General features: G+C 44.3%; 1 protein-coding gene across 1 annotated transcript in view; it reads left to right on the forward strand.

Annotated features, from left to right (window-relative positions):
- The window catches only part of LOC306940306 (uncharacterized protein), a gene marked incomplete at both ends in the record, with an annotated part of 92,779 nt that overhangs the window by 27,123 nt on the left and 42,912 nt on the right, over positions 1–22,744 (forward strand). Inside the window, 4 exons of the mRNA XM_079525327.1 lie at positions 8,081–8,478; positions 13,258–13,393; positions 14,404–14,543; positions 17,845–18,040. Of these exons, the coding sequence (XP_079381453.1) occupies positions 8,081–8,478; positions 13,258–13,393; positions 14,404–14,543; positions 17,845–18,040 (870 nt within the window). The remainder of the gene's footprint in view (positions 1–8,080; positions 8,479–13,257; positions 13,394–14,403; positions 14,544–17,844; positions 18,041–22,744) is intronic.

A 22,744-nucleotide genomic window follows, 5' to 3' on the forward strand; every position in this document is an offset into this window, starting at 1 on the left:
AAGGTATTCAAAGCTACACATTACTCAGTCAGCACGTTTTTAAATCCTAATTATGTAACTTTTTATGTAAGATTTTTTCACCCCCTAAAACATGATCATCAGGTACTATGATTATAGGACAAGGATTATTATTATTATCTTTTTTTATTGCTGTATTACAATTTTGACATTTCTCTAAAAAGAAAATAGCAGATAGTATTGCTTTGCCACTGATTTATTTGATCTAACCTCTGCTTTTGACCTAGTTGACCATACGATTTAAATAAACCGTCTTGACTTAAAAAGGAATGTCAACAGAGACTCATTAGACTGGGTTTTGTTCTTACCTCACTGAAAAAGAAGAACTATTTCTGTTACTATTCTCTGGCCTCCTTTTCCTGTGTTCTGTTCCCCAGGGATCCGTTTTGGGACCCTTTGCTGTTTTCAATTTTACAATGCAATATTAATTTCCATTGTTATGCAGCCCCACTTAAAACCGGATGATGCAGACAACTTGTCCCATATTTTGTCGCGTCATTCATATTAAGTGCTGGATGTCACATAACTTCCTCCAGCTAAAAAATAAATAATCTGAGATCCACTCATTAATATTTTATTTTAATTCATAATTGGCAGACCTGGGAAAGCTCGACAGTTAGACTTTTAACCACTTAAACGCTATACTTAGTTGACCGGGGTCCCACAGGGCTCTGCATTTGAAGTCAGCTTATTTCTTATTTCCCCCCTCTCTCTTAGCAACAAATCTCTTCTACAGGGCTCGTTCCTTTTTTTTTCTCTCTTCAGACCAATTATCTTATAGCAGGGGTCTTGAGAGAGAGAGAGAGAGAGAGAGAGAGAGAGAGAGAGAGATGATGCGAGGACCTCCACTAGATAGCTTCACACACTTGTTTGACATCACTATAGGATTCATGTTAACACAATGTGCGCCGGGATTCCTTCAAAATAGAAGCTCGGGGTGCCGGGAAGACATGGCCGCTTTTACTCTGTAAAGCCCCCCCCCCCCCCACCCTTCGATTCCGGGAAAAAATCAGAGACATATTTTTGCTTGCTTACCTCGCTAAAAATCCGATAATATTCGCTAATGATCCCTTGCGTTCATATTTTTGAACGAGAGGCAGGTGAGAAGTCAGAAATGAAGAGCTTAGTATATCCATCAGATCAAAACCACGGAGAGCGCCAATTGCTGGTTCAAGAGTTTTATTTTAGATAAGAGTTTCGGCCTTCTTCAGGCATGCAACCACCCTCAATAGTAAACCTTTCACTTCTTCTTAGTCTGCTCCTCTTTCCCTCTCCACCCTCTTTGCCCAAGAAGATCAGGAGCTCCCTTACCCCTTATCCCTAAACGTATTTGCTGTTTTATTTTTGAGTGGTGCAACCACTCCAAGGAACAGCAATGTCCGTGTTAACCTATGTTTGTGTGTGACTGTTTGTGTGTGACTCATGAGTACCAGTAGGGGCGCTGTTGTGCCAGAAACAGAGAGAGAGAGATAGTGCTGCACTGTTGCCTGCTAATGAGAGAGAGAGGGGGGGGGAGGGGAGTTGCACCACTCAGTTCACACGGTTGTGATTTTTGTTTACTATTTTGAAAAACCTTTTAAAATAGTTCAACAAGACAATCTACATCGGCACGTTGTGAGCTTGCAGATTGGCTAATTGAAATATTTTAAAAGGTTCTTCCAAAATAGTACAAAAATGGCAAATAAGTTTAGGGCTATAAGGGAAAGAAGCTTGTAGATCTGTTATTCTGGGCTAAAGTTCTTCTCAGAATAGGGATAGAATAGTGGACCACTCAGAAAAATGTTTAATGTAAAAATTAAAAAAAAATGGCGCCCCCACATGTAGTAACTCAGAAGAGCCCCTAGGGGTCCCGGACCCCTGTTAACCCATTTATGCCTGACCTCAAAATAAAAAAGAAATATTCTAAATCCACCAGTTTTCTGAAATAAATATTTTCACGATTTTTCAAAAATAGCAGACCTACAAGCTCGTAGCGCGCCACTCGGTGGCGAGCTATGAGCTTGTAGATCTGCTATTTTTCCAATAGCTAAATTATAACATAATGTTTAAAACACCAAAAGGGGCCGGACAAACCAAGTATTACACAGTGGTTCAGAGAATTGTCTTTATGTCTACCTTTGGAAAAGATTGCATACATTCTTAAGGACAAACAAGAAATGTTTCAGGAGGTGTGGGGCCGTTTTATGAGATACATAAAGAACAATAATTTGTCACATCTAATGGATGGAGCTGAAGAGGAGTAGTGCTGTTGTTGTTTTTTGTTTTGTTTTGTTGTTTTTGGTTATTGTTGTTTTGCTTTCTTTATATCAGTAATTGTCTTGTACTGTTCATTGTTGTTTTTTGTATATGTGTATTGTCATTTGTGTGTAAAAAGGAAAATAAATATATTGTTGAAAAAAAAAAAAAAACACCAAAAGGGGTTCCCGCCCAAAATGGGTTAAAGCGCCCTGATCTAGACGCTTCAAGCTTGTAGATTGTTTGTGCCACATGTTTGCCCCCAGAATAGATAGACGCTATACGGTTCAGCACTCATCTAAGCTTCTTACACGCGGTTTGACTGCATGTAGTGTCGGAATCAAATAAGATGAAGATGAACATTTGACTGATGCTTGGTCGTATAACGCGGCACTGCAGACCGAGTGATGCAAAGAGCAGATCTACATGTCACGATGCGGCCCGGCGCCTGGTGACACACTGACGTGTGCCACGATGCGGCCCGGCGCCTGGTGACACACTGACGTGTGCATCAGTGTTTCTGTGGGAAGGTTGACGGCACAGTGCAACGGATGCAGAACAGGGATTCTGCGTGTGCATGTGTGTGTGTGCGCGCGCGTGCGTGTGTGTGTGTGTGTGTGAACACAGATGTAAACTACTTGTGTTCATATTTGGAAGCCTCTGTAATGTCCATAAATCATTCGTGAGGGGCCTGCAGATTGCAGGCATGCCCAAGCCAAGAGCTGATCAGGCATCGGCAAAATTCTGTTCAGTGTCTGCAATAATTGGCAGTCGCCATATATGGAGAAGGCGATGCTTTCTGTACCCGTGATCTGTATCCTGAAGCACTTGTAGAGCTTTTTTTTCCAAGTTTGCGCATCCACTATTGTTTGTGTTCAAGAAACTTCTTGTAAAATGTGAATGCAAATAAAGATGTTAAATGTAGTAGTAGAATTTGAAAAATAAGTCATTGTCAGGACAATAATTTTCCTGGTTGATTTGGGGAGTTAGTCTAGCCTGAATTTTCATTTCGTTTCACTTCACTATTCAGACTGAAAGCCCTCCCCACGGCAGCAGTTTCTGGGATGGTCGTTGTCAAAGCGGCAGTCTTCGGTGATTGGTTCATACCAACCAATCAGAATAGTTGGAAAGTAGATGACGTTGTTGTCAATAAGCCTATCTCACAGAATTTCCCCGCCCCCTTTTTACGCCCCCTTTCGGGGCTAGTGGTGATAGCGTGACGTCACTCCATAGACACTACATGTTAACAGAGGTAATTTAAGAAGTCTACAACTTTTGTTTTCTCAAGGTAAGGTTTGTTCTATCTGTTCGAGCTGATTTACCATCTTGTTTGCTTCATAATAATATTGGTCTGTCACATTTTTACATTAGAAAATGTACTTAGATTCTCCAGAGAAAAAAACGTGTAAATGCTAATGTTAAATGACACCCCTATCTACCGGAAGTGGGCGTGGAAAGCGGGCTGTGAGATAGGCCTATCATGAGGCTATGGCCAGAGATATATATAGTAAGAGAGTGGCGACACTAGCGTTGACTCCCATTGTAACAATGGAATGCGGAAGTGCTCACTCTATCTCAATGGGATAGTTCCAGCCATAGGAGCAATGTTTGGAACTATAGCCCATAAGGCACCCGCTTTGCGGCGAGATCAAAGCGACTATGGCGAACCCGTTTGCAAACAAACACAGCCAACGAGCGCTACTAGCATGTAAACAAAAGCGGTAAAATATGTCGGATGATGTTTATAAAACCTGTCGTTTCTGTAAAGAAACTATTTATCATTTACTGAGCTGGAGATAAAAATGGCCCAAAAAAGGCTGTTCTGAAATGCTCCCAAGTACAGTATGGTTAGAGAAACAAACACAAACAATCCTGTGTGTGTGTGTGTGTGTGTGTGTGTGTGTGTGTGTGTGTGTGTGTGTGTGTCTGTGTGTGTGTGTGTGTGTGTCTGTGTGTGTCTGTGTGTGTGTGTGTGTGTGTGTGTGTGTCTGTGTGTGTGTGTGTGTGTGTGTCTGTGTGTGTGTGTGTGTCTGTGTGTCTGTGTGTGTGTGTGTGTGTGTGTGTGTGTGTGTGTGTGTGTGTGTGTCTGCATGTGTGTGGGGGGAGGGGGATGGATTGGGGGGACAGTTTGCCTGTCTTTGCATTTCTTTCATGCCCCCCCCTCTCCCATGGTCCTGTCATGCCTGACTGCCCTGTTCCAGTGCTTGCTTTGTGTGTTCGTGTGCATGCTCAGCTTGCAAATGAGTGTGTGTGCGTGTGCGTGTGTGTGTGTGTGCGTGTGTGTGTGTGTGTGTGCGTGCGTGTTGTGAAACACACCGCCACCAGAGGAAACGTTGTCACGCACTGTAACGTTTCTAACCGATAAAAGAGAGAAAAATAAAGTTTGCATATCAGCGCCTCCAGACGCAGACCTTGTCAACTCAATGCTCATGATTTCCCAGTCCAGTCGAGTACTGTGTGACGTCAATGTCAAAGTAGATTACAGCTGATAACGCCAGCCAGCCAGCCAGCCACGGCCGTCCGCACGGACTAAAGCATTTAGACCTGAGGACGCGTCGGTGTAACCGTACACACAGCTTTTAACCACTTTATAACCATTATTTTAAACTTCATCCGTTGAAAAATAGCACATCTACAAGCTCGTAGCGTGGCACCGAGTGCCACGCTACGAGCTTGTAGGTCTGCTATTTTTGAAAAATCGCGAAATTGTGGTGCAAATCATTAAATATATATTCTTTCACGGTGAACGTTTTTCACTCAAATCTTTGCTTCTGGGGCATATTTTTAGATGGCGGTCAAATACATATCATTCTGGGGGGTCCTTGACAACATGAAATAGAACCACTGACACATATACAGTAGGTTTATCAGAAAACTGTCATGATTTAGAAGTCATTTTGTATAGAATCAGTTCTCAGGTCTAAATGAGCTAAAGCACAAATAAAATGTCACGACTGAACAGTTGTGTCAGACCGTGTCCTAATCTGCCATTTGAGAAACAGCGTGCACACAGAGCACAGAGGTACACACACACAGAGAGGTGAGAAACAGCGTGCACAGAGCACAGAGGTACACACACAGAGAGGTGCAGGCACAGACAGTCAAACAGTCATAGAAGTCCTTGGGACTTCTTTGTATTCATGTATTGTATTCAATTCATCACCAAATATAGCTATATTTACAGAGGAGAAAAGGGGAAAACGGCAGGCAGTGAATCAGTGTTTGTTTTTGTTGATGGCATGTATTGTGATTATGAATTGTTGATGTCTCAATGGGATAGTTCCAATGTTTGGAACTATAGCCCATAGGCACCCGCTTTGTCTCAATGGGATACTTCCAATGTTTGGAACTATAGCCTATAGGCACCCGCTTTGTCTCAATGGGATACTTCCAATGTTTGGAACTATAGCCCATAGGCACCCGCTTTGTCTCAATGGGATACTTCCAATGTTTGGAACTATAGCCCATAAGGCACCCGCTTTGTCTCAATGGGATAGTTCCAATGTTTGGAACTATAGCCCATAGGCACCCGCTTTGTCTCAATGGGATAGTTCCAATGTTTGGAACTATAGCCCATAGGCACCCGCTTTGTCTCAATGGGATAGTTCCAATGTATGGAACTATAGCCCATAGGCACCCGCTTTGTCTCAATGGGATAGTTCCAATGTTTGGAACTATAGCCCATAGGCACCCGCTTTGTCTCAATGGGATAGTTCCAATGTTTGGAACTATAGCCCATAGGCACCCGCGTTGTCTCAAAGGGATACTTCCAATGTTTGGAACTATAGCCCATAAGGCACCCGCTTTGTCTCAATGGGATACTTCCAATGTTTGGAACTATAGCCCATAGGCACCCGCTTTGTCTCAATGGGATAGTTCCAGCCATAGGAGCAATGTTTGGAACTATAGCCCATAGGCACCCGCTTTGTCTCAATGGGATAGTTCCAATGTTTGGAACTATAGCCCATAGGCACCCGCTTTGTCTCAATGGGATAGTTCCAGCCATAGTTCCAATGTTTGGAAGTATAGCCCATAGGGACCCGCTTTGTCTCAATGGGATAGTTCCAATGTTTGGAACTATAGCCCATAGGCACCCGCTTTGTCTCAATGGGATACTTCCAATGTTTGGAACTATAGCCCATAGGCACCCGCTTTGTCTCAATGGGATACTTCCAATGTTTGGAACTATAGCCCATAAGGCACCCGCTTTGTCTCAATGGGATACTTCCAATGTTTGGAACTATAGCCCATAGGCACCCGCTTTGTCTCAATGGGATACTTCCAATGTTTGGAACTATAGCCCATAGACACCCGCTTTGTCTCAGTGGGATAGTTCCAGCCATAGGAGCAATGTTTGCAACTATAGCCCATAGGCACCCGCTTTGTCTCAATGGAATAGTTCCAATGTTTGGAACTATAGCCCATAGGCACCCGCTTTGTCTCAATGGGATAGTTCCAGCCATAGGAGCAATGTTTGGAACTATAGCCCATAGGCACCCGCTTTGTCTCAATGGAATAGTTCCAATGTTTGGAACTATAGCCCATAGGCACCCGCTTTGTCTCAATGGGATAGTTCCAGCCATAGTTCCAATGTTTGGAACTATAGCCCATAGGGACCCGCTTTGTCTCAATGGAATAGTTCCAGCCATAGTTCCAATGTTTGGAACTAAAGCCCATAGGCACCCGCTTTGTCTCAATGGGATAGTTCCAGCCATAGGAGCAATGTTTGGAACTATAGCCCATAGGCACCCGCTTTGTCTCAATGGAATAGTTCCAGCCATAGTTCCAATGTTTGGAACTATAGCCCATAGGCACCCGCTTTGTCTCAATGGGATAGTTCCAGCCATAGTTCCAATGTTTGGAACTATAGCCCATAGGCACCCGCTTTGTCTCAATGGGATAGTTCCAGCCATAGGAGCAATGTTTGGAACTATAGCCCATAGGCACCCGCTTTGTCTCAATGGAATAGTTCCAGCCATAGTTCCAATGTTTGGAACTATAGCCCATAGGGACCCGCTTTGTCTCAATGGAATAGTTCCAGCCATAGTTCCAATGTTTGGAACTATAGCCCATAGGCACCCGCTTTGTCTCAATGGAATAGTTCCAGCCATAGTTCCAATGTTTGGAACTATAGCCCATAGGCACCCGCTTTGTCTCAATGGAATAGTTCCAGCCATAGTTCCAATGTTTGGAACTATAGCCCATAGGCACCCGCTTTGTCTCAATGGGATAGTTCCAGCCATAGGAGCAATGTTTGCAACTATAGCCCATAGGCACCCGCTTTGTCTCAATGGAATAGTTCCAATGTTTGGAACTATAGCCCATAGGCACCCGCTTTGTCTCAATGGGATAGTTCCAGCCATAGTTCCAATGCTTGGAACTATACCCAATAGGCACCCGCTTTGTGGCGAGATCAACACGTGTCGCTACTCTCCTACTCTCCTACTCTACACTCTGATTTACGGCTAATAAAGTATTCAATAAAAAAAAACAGACACAAACCTAAAAATGTAAATCTACGCGCTGATTGGCAGAGATAATTATGCAATGAACTAGTTTTATTTTTAATCCATTCTGGGCAGGAACCCCTTTTGGTGTTTTAACTAAGCATTATGTTATACTTTAGCTATTGAAAAATAGCAGATCTACAAGCTCATAGCGCGCCACCGAGTGGCGCGCTACGAGCTTGTAGGTCTGCTATTTTTGAAAAATCGTGAAAATGCGGCACAAATCTTTGAATATATATTCTTTCAGAAGACTTTTTTTTTTACGTCAGGCCTAAATGGGTTAATCTAATGCAATGTCCTCTTCATTTATGTCTCCTCAGAAGAAGTGCCCCCCACGCCCCCCGCCTCGGCCACGGTGCCTCCAGTGGTGACAGGAGGGGACAGAGAGGACGGTGGCGGTCCCCGAGGCAGGGCCTCCAGCGCCGTGGGGGCCGCGGCGGGGGGTCTCCTGGAGTCAGTGCTGGCTCACGGAGACCACCTGCTCTCCCGTCACCAGCCCGGCGGGGAGATGCTCATGCCCTCCGCTCTGCCCCAGAACCTGGTCCCTCTCCTGGGCCGAGGGCTGAGCGTGCACGGCTCCCTGTCCGGAAGCCACGCCATGCTGGAGCACCAGAGCGAGGGGCTGCTGCAGAGGATGAAGCCCCCGTCGCCCGCCTCCGTCTCGGGCCAAGCCGGTGACGACGACGCAGCCCCCCTGCCTACAGACACACAGTCCCAGGTAGGGATACACTTTTTTCGCTTCCGATCCGATCCCGATACCTAGATTTCTGTGTTAGCCGATACCAATACCGAATATCGATACCAGTGTCGTGATCTCATGTTGTGTTTATATCTATCTAGCTATATATCTCGTGTTGTGTTTATAGCAGACTCCTCACTCTTTGGGCAACTCCAAAGCAAACTCCACTGTGCCAAGATTTTATTTACCTGCCATAGTGTCAACCCCTTACCCCTGTGTGACTGTGTCGGATCAGTGGTTAGACTGGCATATTCACCGATACCGATATGACAAATAAGGGCCGATCCGATACATTTCCCGATACCGATACAGTATCGGGACATCTCTAGTCGCAGGTATGGGTTGGATTCAGGCCTCCATTTTATTTTGTCGGTATACGGGGACGGTCACAGCCTTTGGTGTTGTCAAGTGGTTGAGGGCACAAAATGCCAAATACCAGGGCAGGAATTCAAGGTCATCAAATAAAACAATGATTTTAAGGAATCTAGACCGTTGCCTGTTGGGTTGCGGCCTACTCGGGAACGATGCAAGTTGGGAACGATGCAAACAGGGAATGCATGCCCCACCCTGTTACCTTGAGGGGGCACGGGAAGCTTGTAGATCTGCTATTTTCAGCATGCAACCAATTGTAAAATGACTTATACTGGATCTCTTGTCCACTAGTCCTTTCCTAACATTTTAGTCTAGTTTTTATTTGTTGACAAAATCAACAGTATACAGTATATATATTTAGTCATAGTTTTAGCTTAGTTTTCATTTAGTTTCCATTTAGTTTTCATCAGTAAAAAAAGGTAGTCGACGAACATTTGTATTTGTGCCCATTATGGAAAATTCCTTGTGCAGTCAGTGGTGGAACGTCTGTGGAGAATGTGTGGAGAATGTCTGAAGAGAGCAAATTAACTGACTTGTGGAAAGTTGACTGAATAACAAAATCAAATGGCAGGTGTGAGGAATGTGCCAAGTCAAGTTAAGTTAAGGCTGGGGTTAATTGCCGTCAATCAGTTGGCTCATTTGGGCCACAGCCAGCCAGAGCCTTCTGCACTATGGCCGTATGTCAGTCGGATCGGTGGTTCTGGAACACTGCCTATCCAACAGACTCTATGGCCGTATATCAGTCTGATCGGTGGTTCTGGAACACTGCCTATCCAAACAACTCTATGGCCGTATATCAGTCTGATCGGTGGTTCTGGAACACCGCCTATCCAAACAACTCTATGGCCGTATGTCAGTCGGATCGGTGGTTCTGGACAACCGCCTATCCAACCGACTCTATGGCCGTATGTCAGTCGGATCGGTGGTTCTGGAACACCGTCTATCCAACCAACTCTATGGCCGTATGTCAGTCGGATCGGTGGTTCTGGACAACCGCCTATCCAACCGACTCTATGGCCGTATATCAGTCTGATCGGTGGTTCTGGAACACCGCCTATCCAACCAACTCTATGGCCGTATGTCAGTCGGATCGGTGGTTCTGGACAACCGCCTATCCAACCGACTCTATGGCCGTATATCAGTCTGATCGGTGGTTCTGGAACACCGCCTATCCAACCGACTCTATGGCCGTATGTCAGTCGGATCGGTGGTTCTGGAACACCGCCTATCCAACCGACTCTATGGCCATATATCAGTCTGATCGGTGGTTCTGGAACACCGCCTATCCAACCGACTCTATGGCCGTATGTCAGTCTGATCGGTGGTTCTGGAACACCGCCTATCCAACCGACTCTATGGCCGTATATCAGTCTGATCGGTGGTTCTGGAACACCGCCTATCCAACCGACTCTATGGCCATATATCAGTCTGATCGGTGGTTCTGGAACACCGCCTATCCAACCGACTCTATGGCCGTATATCAGTCTGATCGGTGGTTCTGGAACACCGCCTATCCAACCGACTCTATGGCCGTATATCAGTCTGATCGGTGGTTCTGGAACACCGCCTATCCAACCGACTCTATGGCCGTATATCAGTCTGATCGGTGGTTCTGGAACACCGCCTATCCAACCGACTCTATGGCCGTATATCAGTCTGATCGGTGGTTCTGGAACACCGCCTATCCAACCGACTCTATGGCCGTATATCAGTCTGATCGGTGGTTCTGGAACACCGCCTATCCAACCGACTCTATGGCCGTATATCAGTCTGATCGGTGGTTCTGGAACACCGCCTATCCAACCGACTCTATGGCCGTATATCAGTCTGATCGGTGGTTCTGGAACACCGCCTATCCAACCGACTCTATGGCCGTATATCAGTCTGATCGGTGGTTCTGGAACACCGCCTATCCAACCGACTCTATGGCCGTATATCAGTCTGATCGGTGGTTCTGGAACACCGCCTATCCAACCGACTCTATGGCCGTATATCAGTCTGATCGGTGGTTCTGGAACACCGCCTATCCAACCGACTCTATGGCCGTATATCAGTCTGATCGGTGGTTCTGGAACACCGCCTATCCAACCGACTCTATGGCCGTATATCAGTCTGATCGGTGGTTCTGGAACACCGCCTATCCAACCGACTCTATGGCCGTATATCAGTCTGATCGGTGGTTCTGGAACACCGCCTATCCAACCGACTCTATGGCCGTATATCAGTCTGATCGGTGGTTCTGGAACACCGCCTATCCAACCGACTCTATGGCCGTATATCAGTCTGATCGGTGGTTCTGGAACACCGCCTATCCAACCGACTCTATGGCCGTATATCAGTCTGATCGGTGGTTCTGGAACACCGCCTATCCAACCGACTCTATGGCCGTATATCAGTCTGATCGGTGGTTCTGGAACACTGCCTATCCAACCGACTCTATGGCCGTATATCAGTCTGATCGGTGGTTCTGGAACACTGCCTATCCAACCGACTGGACGCCATGCACTGATGTCCCTCGGGCCGCCTGTCCCTCGGGCCGCCTGTCCCTCGGGCCGCCTGTCCCTCGGGCCGCCTGTCCCTCGGGCCGCTGTCCCTCGGGCCGCCTGTCCCTCGGGCCGCCTGTCCCTTGGGCCACCTGAGACGGGTGTGCCAAATTTTAAGTTGTCGGTCGTGAGCTTTTGTAGATGAGCCGTATCTGCTACTTTTGGAAATATTTTTAGTTAGAAGGAAAGTGGTTAAGAGTGTGTGTGTGTGTGTGTGTGCGTGCGTGCGTGCGTGCGTGCGTGCGTGCGTGCGTGCGTGCGTGTCTTTTGGCAGCCTAGGCCCTAGGCTAGGGCATACGCACATACGGATTATTAGAGGGTTCCAACAACTTGGGATGCCCAAAAAGGAGGCAAAAAGGCTGGCACAAAGTATTGTGGTGTCTGCTATAATTGGCAGCCGTCATATATGGCGGAGACGCTGTTACTTATACCCATAGAGTACTGAGTACTGTTACTTCCATAGAGTACTGAGTACTGTTACTTATACCCATAGAGTACTGAGTACTGTTACTTATACACATAGAGTACTGAGTACTGTTACTTATACCCATAGAGTACTGTTACTTATACCCATAGAGTACTGAGTACTGTTACTTATACCCATAGAGTACTGAGTACTGTTACTTATACACATAGAGTACTGAGTACTGTTACTTATACCCATAGAGTACTGAGTACTGTTACTTATACCCATAGAGTACTGTTACTTATACCCATAGAGTACTGAGTACTGTTACTTATACCCATAGAGTACTGAGTACTGTTACTTATACCCATATAGTACTGAGTACTGTTACTTATACCCATAGAGTACTGAGTACTGTTACTTATACCCATAGAGTACTGTTACTTATACCCATAGAGTACTGTTACTTATACCCATAGAGTACTGAGTACTGTTACTTATACCCATAGAGTACTGAGTACTGTTACTTATACCCATAGAGTACTGTTACTTATACCCATAGATTACTGTTACTTATACCCATAGAGTACTGAGTACTGTTACTTATACCCATATAGTACTGAGTACTGTTACTTATACCCATAGAGTACTGAGTACTGTTACTTATACCCATAGAGTACTGAGTAATGTTACTTATACCCATAGAGTACTGAGTACTGTTACTTATACCCATAGAGTACTGAGTACTGTTACTTATACCCATAGAGTACTGAGTACTGTTACTTATACCCATAGAGTACTGAGTACTGTTACTTATACCCATAGAGTACTGAGTACTGTTACTTATACCCATAGAGTACTGAGTACTGTTACTTATACCCATAGAGTACTGAGTACTGTTACTTATACCCATAGAGTACTGAGTACTGTTACTTATACCCATAGAGTACTGAGTACTGTTACTTATACCCATAGAGTACTGAGTACTGTTACTTATACCCATAGAGTACTGAGTACTGTTACTTATACCCATAGAGTACTGAGTACTGTTACTTATACACAGAGTACTGACTCCCATGCCTGTTGTATCATGAAAACACATGCCATGATTTTGCAGATGTAAACTCTAATGCACCTATAATATTTGTGTCCTTGTATGCAATCCTTTGTGGACATAAATAAATGGTTACAATGTGTGTGATATATATATATCTAACCAATGAAAAGTAATAACAAGAGCTTGTGTGACTAAATAATAACTACATTGGATTTTTTTTCTTCTCAGAATTTCCTGAAGGGTAACGGTTTTGGGCCATACTGTACACTGTTTTCACCCGAGTTAAGTGGTTGAAGTGGTTAAGAAAGTGACTCCTCCCCCTCCCTCCCTCCCCTCCCCTCTGTTTCTTTGTTCCAAATGGAACCAAATGGACTCGTCAGGCCTCCTCCTCCTCCTCCAGCTCTGGGCCTCCGGCCAGCAGCACAGTGTATTCGGAGCACGTCGACCATCAAGTCTCCACCACAGCCAAGTCTCTGCTGGACATCATGGACATGTGGACGGCTACGCCAGTGGCACGTAAGAAACACACAGGACTTTGTCTGTCCTCGTAGAAACAGTCTGTCCCCGTAGAAAGACAGGACTTTGTCTGTCCTCGTAGAAAGACAGGACTATGTCTGTCCTCGTAGAAAGACAGGACTATGTCTGTCCTCGTAGAAGGACAGGACTTTGTCTGTCCTCGTAGAAAGACAGGACTATGTCTGTCCTCGTAGAAAGACAGGACTTTGTCTGTCCTTGTAGAAGGACAGGACTTTGTCTGTCCTCGTAGAAAGATAGGACTTTGTCTGTCCTCGTAGAAAGATAGGACTTTGTCTGTCCTCGTAGAAAGATAGGACTTTGTCTGTCCTCGTAGAAAGATAGGACTTTGTCTGTCCTCGTAGAAAGACAGGACATTGTCTGTCCTTGTAGAAGGACAGGACTTTGTCTGTCTGTCCTCGTAGAAACAGTCTGTCCTCGTAGAAGGACAGGACTTTGTCTGTCCTCGTAGAAAGACAGGACTTTGTCTGTCCTTGTAGAAAGATAGGACTTTGTCTGTCCTCGTAGAAAGATAGGACTTTGTCTGTCCTCGTAGAAAGATAGGACTTTGTCTGTCCTCGTAGAAAGACAGGACATTGTCTGTCCTTGTAGAAGGACAGGACTTTGTCTGTCTGTCCTCGTAGAAACAGTCTGTCCTCGTAGAAGGACAGGACTTTGTCTGTCCTCGTAGAAAGACAGGACTTTGTCTGTCCTTGTAGAAGGACAGGACTTTGTCTGTCCTCGTAGAAAGATAGGACTTTGTCTGTCCTCGTAGAAAGATAGGACTTTGTCTGTCCTCGTAGAAAGATAGGACATTGTCTGTCCTCAGACTCAAAAACACACTAACACAATGTACTCAAGTACAATTTTGAGGTACTGTAGTACGGTACTATTCCACTACATCTCAGAGGCAAATATGACATTACGCATGCAGAGTGCATGGAGAACTTCTCTGTGGTGTCTCCTCAGCTGTGTCAGAGTGTAAGGTGAACTTCTCGTTGGTGTCTCCTCAGCGGTGTCAGACTGCATGGTGAACTTCTCGGACCCAGAAGGGTACATAGACTCCACCGATGACCCCCCGCTCCCAGATGGAACGTTCCTCCACTGCACCTACACAGTGACCGTGTACACGGGCTACGGAGTAGAGCTGCAGGTAACACACACCTACACAGTGACCGTGTACACGGGCTACGGAGTGGAGCTGCAGGTAACACACACCTACACAGTGACCGTGTACACGGGCTACGGAGTAGAGCTGCAGGTAACACACACACCTACACAGTGACCGTGTACACGGGCTACGGAGTAGAGCTGCAGGTAACACACACCTACACAGTGACCGTGTACACGGGCTACGGAGTAGAGCTGCAGGTAACACACACCTACACAGTGACCGTGTACACGGGCTACGGAGTAGAGCTGCAGGTAACACACACCTACACAGTGACCGTGTACACGGGCTACGGAGTGGAGCTGCAGGTAACACACACCTACACAGTGACCGTGTACACGGGCTACGGAGTAGAGCTGCAGGTAACACACACACCTACACAGTGACCGTGTACACGGGCTACGGAGTAGAGCTGCAGGTAACACACACCTACACAGTGAACGTGTACACGGGCTACGGAGTAGAGCTGCAGGTAACACACACCTACACAGTGACCGTGTACACGGGCTACGGAGTAGAGCTGCAGGTAACACACACCTACACAGTGACCGTGTACACGGGCTACGGAGTAGAGCTGCAGGTAACACACACCTACACAGTGACCGTGTACACGGGCTACGGAGTGGAGCTGCAGGTAACACACACCTACACAGTGACCGTGTACACGGGCTACGGAGTGGAGCTGCAGGTAACACACACACCTACACAGTGACCGTGTACACGGGCTACGGAGTAGAGCTGCAGGTAACACACACCTACACAGTGACCGTGTACACGGGCTACGGAGTGGAGCTGCAGGTAACACACACCTACACAGTGACCGTGTACACGGGCTACGGAGTAGAGCTGCAGGTAACACACACCTACACAGTGACCGTGTACACGGGCTACGGAGTAGAGCTGCAGGTAACACACACACCTACACAGTGACCGTGTACACGGGCTACGGAGTGGAGCTGCAGGTAACACACACCTACACAGTGACCGTGTACACGGGCTACAGAGTAGAGCTGCAGGTAACACACACACCTACACAGTGACCGTGTACACGGGCTACGGAGTAGAGCTGCAGGTAACACACACACCTACACAGTGACCGTGTACACGGGCTACGGAGTAGAGCTGCAGGTAACACACACACCTACACAGTGACCGTGTACACGGGCTACGGAGTAGAGCTGCAGGTAACACACACACCTACACAGTGACCGTGTACACGGGCTACGGAGTAGAGCTGCAGGTAACACACATGACAGCTGACCTCCGTTATCCTTTTAGCCTTAAACCCTCCTCTGCCAGACCCAAGAAATATCGGTTACTTTAATGTCTCTTGATCCAGAAGGAATAGTAATTTATTTGTCTGTTTTTAGCATCCATCAATAATAGCCACCGAAAGGTCCCATGTTGTGACGTCATTGAATATCTAGAGCATCATTAGGGCTCAGAAAACTTTAATCCGATCTTGTGAGTATACAGTTGGAGGCCATCGATATTGTCCTTTTCTTTTTGCTGAGGTTTGCGTGATCTGCGCAAAAGGACAGTTAACCCATTTTGGGCGGGAACCCCTTTTGGTGTTTTAAGCATTGTTATAATTTAGCTATTGAAAAATAGCAGATCTACAAGCTCATAGCGCGCCACCGAGTGGCGCGCTACGAGCTTGTAGGTCTGCTATTTTTGAAAAATCGTGAAAATATTTATTTCAGAAAACTGGAGGATTTAGAAGGATTTTTTAAAATGTTGAGGTCAGGCCTAAATGGGTCAAATGATAAGGGACAATATCGGTGGCACCCAACTGTACTAATGCTTACATCGGCAGATGATGGCCTGGAGTGAAGCTATGTTCACGGCTCTCTAAAGAGTCTCATTTCTGTGCATTATGCTGGCACTGGCTCCTGAGTGGAGCCATCTGGTGGCGGCATGTATTCGGTTAAACCCTCTATAGTATTTAGTAAAACGTCTACACCAAATCTCTTCACCACAAATAACAAACCCCGTTTTGAACTTGTACATCTGCTATTTTTCGGCAAATTGAATTAAGATGACTTCAATGATTGACATCAAATAGGGCCTGTCAGCTCAAGCCCACAATGCAATACTTTGTTTTCAAGAGTGTTGCTCACAAACGTCAATGGCATTACAAACTAAGTTATACAAAACAAAACAGTACCAATTCCTTTATATTCCCATTCCGAGTGCGTTTGTCTTATATGTAACGCCAGTGCCACTATTCCAAAGCCCCCTCAGGTACATTTTGTAACAATTTTCAGCAAAAAAATGGATAACATTTTTTGTTGGGTTGTGTAGATCTTGTTGAGCTGCTGGTCATTTTGAAAGTAGCTCTCAAGTCAAAAAAGTGTGGGCACCCCTGGTTTAGGACATACAAGGTCTCCACCTGACAGCCAACGGAATGAGACTTTAGTAGACTAAAGTATGATGGTTTAGTGATCTATACAGTGTGATCAGCTCATTAGTTCTCTCATATGTCAGGCTCCTCAACAAGCCACTATTTAATTGACTAGGATTGATGAATGGGTCATGGTGGTGGGTTGCCAGAGCGTGCAGCGCTATAATTGGTAGAGTGCAGTAAGTACTGTACTGTACTATAAGAGGGTGGAGGGATACTGCAATTATTGACTGCAATTTTCTACTTCATGATTTCAATTTCAGTTACTAGTTTTCTTTTTTTTATTGGCGGTTTAGTTTTTATCTTGTGAAAAGGCTAGTGCAAAGCTTAGTTTTTCAGGCGGCAGTGGCTCAGGGGTAGAGTGACCGGATGGTAACCGCAAGGTTCCCAGTTTGAACCCGGGCTCGCCCAGAGTTAGTGTCGAAGTGTCCTTGAGCAAGACTCTGAACCCCTAATTGCTCCCGATGTGCTGGTTGGTGCCTTGCATGGTTTCCTCCGGCATCGGTGTATGAATGGGTGTAATGCACAATCTCTGTAAAGCACCTTGGATAAAGGCACTATATAAATGCACCACTTACTGTGGTGCATTTATATAGTTTTATTAGGTTTAGTGTTAGTTTTAGTTTATTTTAGGGGGTAGTCAGGGTCGAGATTTTAAAAAGTTCAGAGAACTCACTGGTCCACAAGCTCAACACATCACATTGTTGGAACGGCTATTTTCACTATTTTATTTAGAAAAATATTGGATACTGACAAAGAACCAAAACTAAAGGACATTTTCTCAAATTATTCCTCGTTAGTTTTGTAAACTCGCAGCACAGTTTCAGCGAGTTATTCTTTAACTTGTAAAGCCTCGTTGTTACGTTACGTATATTTCAGGTGAAGAGCGTCAACCTGTCGGAGGGGGAACAGCTGTCCATCAGGGGCCAGAGTGAGGGCGGAGCCCCGCTGGTTCTGGCCAATCACACGCTGCTGGTGGAGGGTCAGGTGATCCGCAGCCCCACCAACGTCCTGTCCGTGTACTACCGCTCCTCATTGGATGGAAGCATGGGCACGTTTCAGCTGCACTATCAGGGTGAGTTTCTCATTGGATGGAATATATATGTGTTTAGAATTAGAACACTAAACTGTTTGAGGTGTTTGAGGTGTGCTCGTGTTCTAGTGTATTTTATGGCCACAAACAAACATTAATTTTGGCGTTTAATTATCACACACTGACGTGTAGGTTTTAAACGCGTCACATGTTCCAGGATTCTTGTTCTAGGGCTTTATAGGCAAACAAGAACGTTTTCATTATGTCCGCATCATACAACTTTGGAAATTGTCCCAAAACTATGATAAATCATCCAAAGTGTCCAATCCAGCTGTGCCATCTGCTTCAAATGACGTGGGTGACATTGTGGCCCAGTGGGGGGTGGCCCCACTCCCTGACACCAGAGTCTAAACGTCTCAGTGGGAGAGCAGGGAGACCCCCTCCCGGTCACGGCAGATGTGCCAGTTGAAACGTTTTCATTCATTAATGCCATTTGTTTCTGTGGCTGAACAGTGAGCACCCACTGCTTAGGAGAATGCGTACATTATATCTTCTCATTTTCCAAATGTAACCACTAGGAATCGTTAACCCCATTTAGGAGTCGGACTGAGGCCAGATTCTACAATGTCTTCTAAATCCTGATAGGGGGTTCGATCCCCGGCCGGGTCATACCAAAGACTGTAAAAATGGGACCCAATGCCTCCCAGCTTGGCACTCAGCATCAAAGGGTTGGATTGGGGGTCAAATCTACTAATCAAATGATTCCCGAGCGCGGCGCACGCTGCAGCTCACCGCTCCTTGGCTGCGGCTCACCGCTCCAAGAGATGGGTCAAATACGGAGAACAAATTTCACTGCGGTAACGTGTGTGACAAATCGTATGACTTTGACTTGACATTGTTTGAGAATAATGTCAACCTATAATGACAGAATATGGTCTATTTAGAATAGACCATATAGACCAGTGACTATAGACCCATAATACAACAACCGTTACAGGAGACAGTGACTATAGACCCAAAAGAATGCATTCTTTTACACACAGATGCTTGTATTAACAAGAAATGCGAGGAATACAAATAAATCTGAATTCCGCGCACGCACGCACGCACGCACGCACACACACATTAAGCCTCTTAATGAGATGAGAGCCCATTAATCTGAGCTGTAAACAACACATTCACAGGACAGATCCAATCATCGTGCTAATTAACTAGATGAGAAGATTAGGCTATTACGCAATTAGATCAGATATAGGGAAAACAGCATGAAATCAACAGTCGCTCAGCGTATATTATTATTAACCACATAAGACTGTTCTATATTTGCTGTGAGTTTGTAGATCGGTTATTTTTTACCGCATTGGCATCGGTGTACAATGGTGTAGAAATTATACAAGCCGCTGGTATATTCTTTGAGATGTTTTGACTATAGTGTGTGTTCAGTAACAGTGTTACATAGCTCTATATTGTGACAGTAATCATTGCTATAGTGTGTGTTCAGTAACAGTGTTAAATAGCTCTATAGTGTGACAGTAATCATTGCTATAGTGTGTGTTCAGTAACAGTGTTAAATAGCTCTATTGTGACAGTAATCATTGCTATAGAGTGTGTTCAGTAACAGTGTTAAATAGCTCTATAGTGTGACAGTAATCATTGCTATAGTGTGTGTTCAGTAACAGTGTTAAATAGCTCTATAGTGTGACAGTAATCATTGCTATAGCGTGTGTTCAGTAACAGTGTTAAATAGCTCTATAGTGTGACAGTAATCATTGCTATAGAGTGTGTTCAGTAACAGTGTTAAATAGCTCTATAGTGTGACAGTAATCATTGCTATAGAGTGTGTTCAGTAACAGTGTTAAATAGCTCTATATTGTGACAGTAATCATTGCTATAGAGTGTGTTCAGTAACAGTGTTAAATAGCTCTATATTGTGACAGTAATCATTGCTATAGCGTGTGTTCAGTAACAGTGTTAAATAGCTCTATATTGTGACAGTAATCATTGCTATAGCGTGTGTTCAGTAACAGTTTTAAATAGCTCTATATTGTGACAGTAATCATTGCTAGAGTGTGTGTTCAGTAACAGTGTTAAATAGCTCTATATTGTGACAGTAATCATTGCTATAGAGTGTGTTCAGTAACAGTGTTAAATAGCTCTATAGTGTGACAGTAATCATTGCTATAGTGTGTGTTCAGTAACAGTGTTAAATAGCTCTATTGTGACAGTAATCATTGCTATAGAGTGTTCAGTAACAGTGTTAAATAGCTCTATATTGTGACAGTAATCATTGCTATAGCGTGTGTTCAGTAACAGTGTTAAATAGCTCTATATTGTGACAGTAATCATTGCTATAGAGTGTGTGTTCAGTAACAGTGTTAAATAGCTCTATATTGTGACAGTAATCATTGCTATAGAGTGTGTTCAGCAACAGTGTTAAATAGCTCTATAGTGTGACAGTAATCATTGCTATAGTGTGTGTTCAGTAACAGTGTTAAATAGCTCTATTGTGACAGTAATCATTGCTATAGAGTGTGTTCAGTAACAGTGTTAAATAGCTCTATATTGTGACAGTAATCATTGCTATAGAGTGTGTTCAGTAACAGTGTTAAATAGCTCTATAGTGTGACAGTAATCATTGCTATAGAGTGTGTGTTCAGTAACAGTGTTAAATAGCTCTATATTGTGACAGTAATCATTGCTATAGAGTGTGTGTTCAGTAACAGTGTTAAATAGCTCTATATTGTGACAGTAATCATTGCTATAGAGTGTGTGTTCAGTAACAGTGTTAAATAGCTCCATATTGTGACAGTAATCATTGCTATAGAGTGTGTTTAGTAACAGTGTTAAATAGCTCTATATTGTGACAGTAATCATTGCTATAGAGTGTGTGTTCAGTAACAGTGTTAAATAGCTCTATAGTGTGACAGTAATCATTGCTATAGAGTGTGTGTTCAGTAACAGTGTTAAATAGCTCCATATTGTGACAGTAATCATTGCTATAGAGTGTGTTCAGTAACAGTGTAAAATTAACTGTAACTAACTTAAAAGTAACTGAAAAAATAAGTGTACCATTGCTGAAAATAGTTTAAATATATAATGTACCTGGGGGGGGGCTTTGGAATAGGGAGAAATTATGACAGGCAGCTGTGACAGTTAACTTAAACGCCCAATGCATTCTCAATGGCAATAGCACAAACTTTGGCATGCTACTAGTCCTACATACTTACACCTAGAAACCCCATTCAAACCTATTTAGGTAAATCTTTGAAGTGTTTCATAGTTTTAGAAATATAGTGCTTTCAAATTTGAGAAATTCACAATGGGGCTCAATGGCAGATATTGGCACGTCAAAAAAGCACTTTCACCTAGAAACTCCATTCACACTTTGTATAATTCAGTTTACTGTGGAGACACATGCTGGAACTTTTTACTTTGAAATGATTTGTAGTTTCGGAGTTATTTAACTTAAACGCCCAATGCATTCTCATAGAGTGTGTGTTCAGTAACAGTGTTAAATAGCTCTATAGTGTGACAGTAATCATTGCTATAGAGTGTGTGTTCAGTAACAGTGTTAAATAGCTCCATATTGTGACAGTAATCATTGCTATAGAGTGTGTTCAGTAACAGTGTAAAATTAACTGTAACTAACTTAAAAGTAACTGAAAAAATAAGTGTACCATTGCTGAAAATAGTTTAAATATATAATGTACCTGGGGGGGGGGGGGCTTTGGAATAGGGAGAAATTATGACAGGCAGCTGTGACAGTTAACTTAAACGCCCAATGCATTCTCAATGGCAATAGCACAAACTTTGGCATGCTACTAGTCCTACATACTTACACCTAGAAACCCCATTCAAACCTATTTAGGTAAATCTTTGAAGTGTTTCATAGTTTTAGAAATATAGTGCTTTCAAATTTGAGAAATTCACAATGGGGCTCAATGGCAGATATTGGCACGTCAAAAAAGCACTTTCACCTAGAAACTCCATTCACACTTGGTATAATTCAGCTTACTGTGGAGACACATGCTGGAACTTTTTACTTTGAAATGATTTGTAGTTTCGGAGTTATTTAACTTAAACGCCCAATGCATTCTCATAGTGTTCAGTAACAGTGTTAAATAGCTCTATATTGTGATAGCAATAATTTCTATAGACTATAGTGTTTGTTCAGTAACAGGGGGATCCCCCCCCCCATCTCTCTCTGAAGATATACATTTTCAAGTTAGGAGAGAGAACTAAATGGTAAATGTTGCATTTATATAGCGCCTTTATCCAAGGCGCTTTACAAAGATTGTGCATTACATTCACCCATTCACACACACATTCATACACCGATTGTGGCGGAAGCCATGCAAGGTACCAACCAGCACATCGGGAGCAATTTGGGGTTCAGTGTCTTGCCCAAGGACACTTCGACATGTAGACAGGAGGAGCCGGGATTCGAACCGCCGACCCATGGATCATTGGACGACCTGCTCTACCTCCTGAGCCACAGCCGCCCCAGAACTCAACTCATTCATTATTGTTATTGCTTCCATAGTTTGTACTACTGCTGTTGCTATACTTATGTATTATTGCTATGATAGTTTTACAGTTTTTAATCTTGTTCCTGCAGTGTTGTTGCTTCTCTCTCCCCCCTCCCTCCCTCCCACCCCTCCCTCCCTCCCACCCCTGACACGGCCGAGGCAGATGGCCGCCCATCCTCCTTGATTTATTGTACTTTCGACATGGTTGCAATTTCCT

Source organism: Electrona antarctica (assembly GCF_951216825.1).
Source record: "Electrona antarctica genome assembly, chromosome: 16".
Lineage (NCBI taxonomy): Eukaryota > Metazoa > Chordata > Actinopteri > Myctophiformes > Myctophidae > Electrona > Electrona antarctica.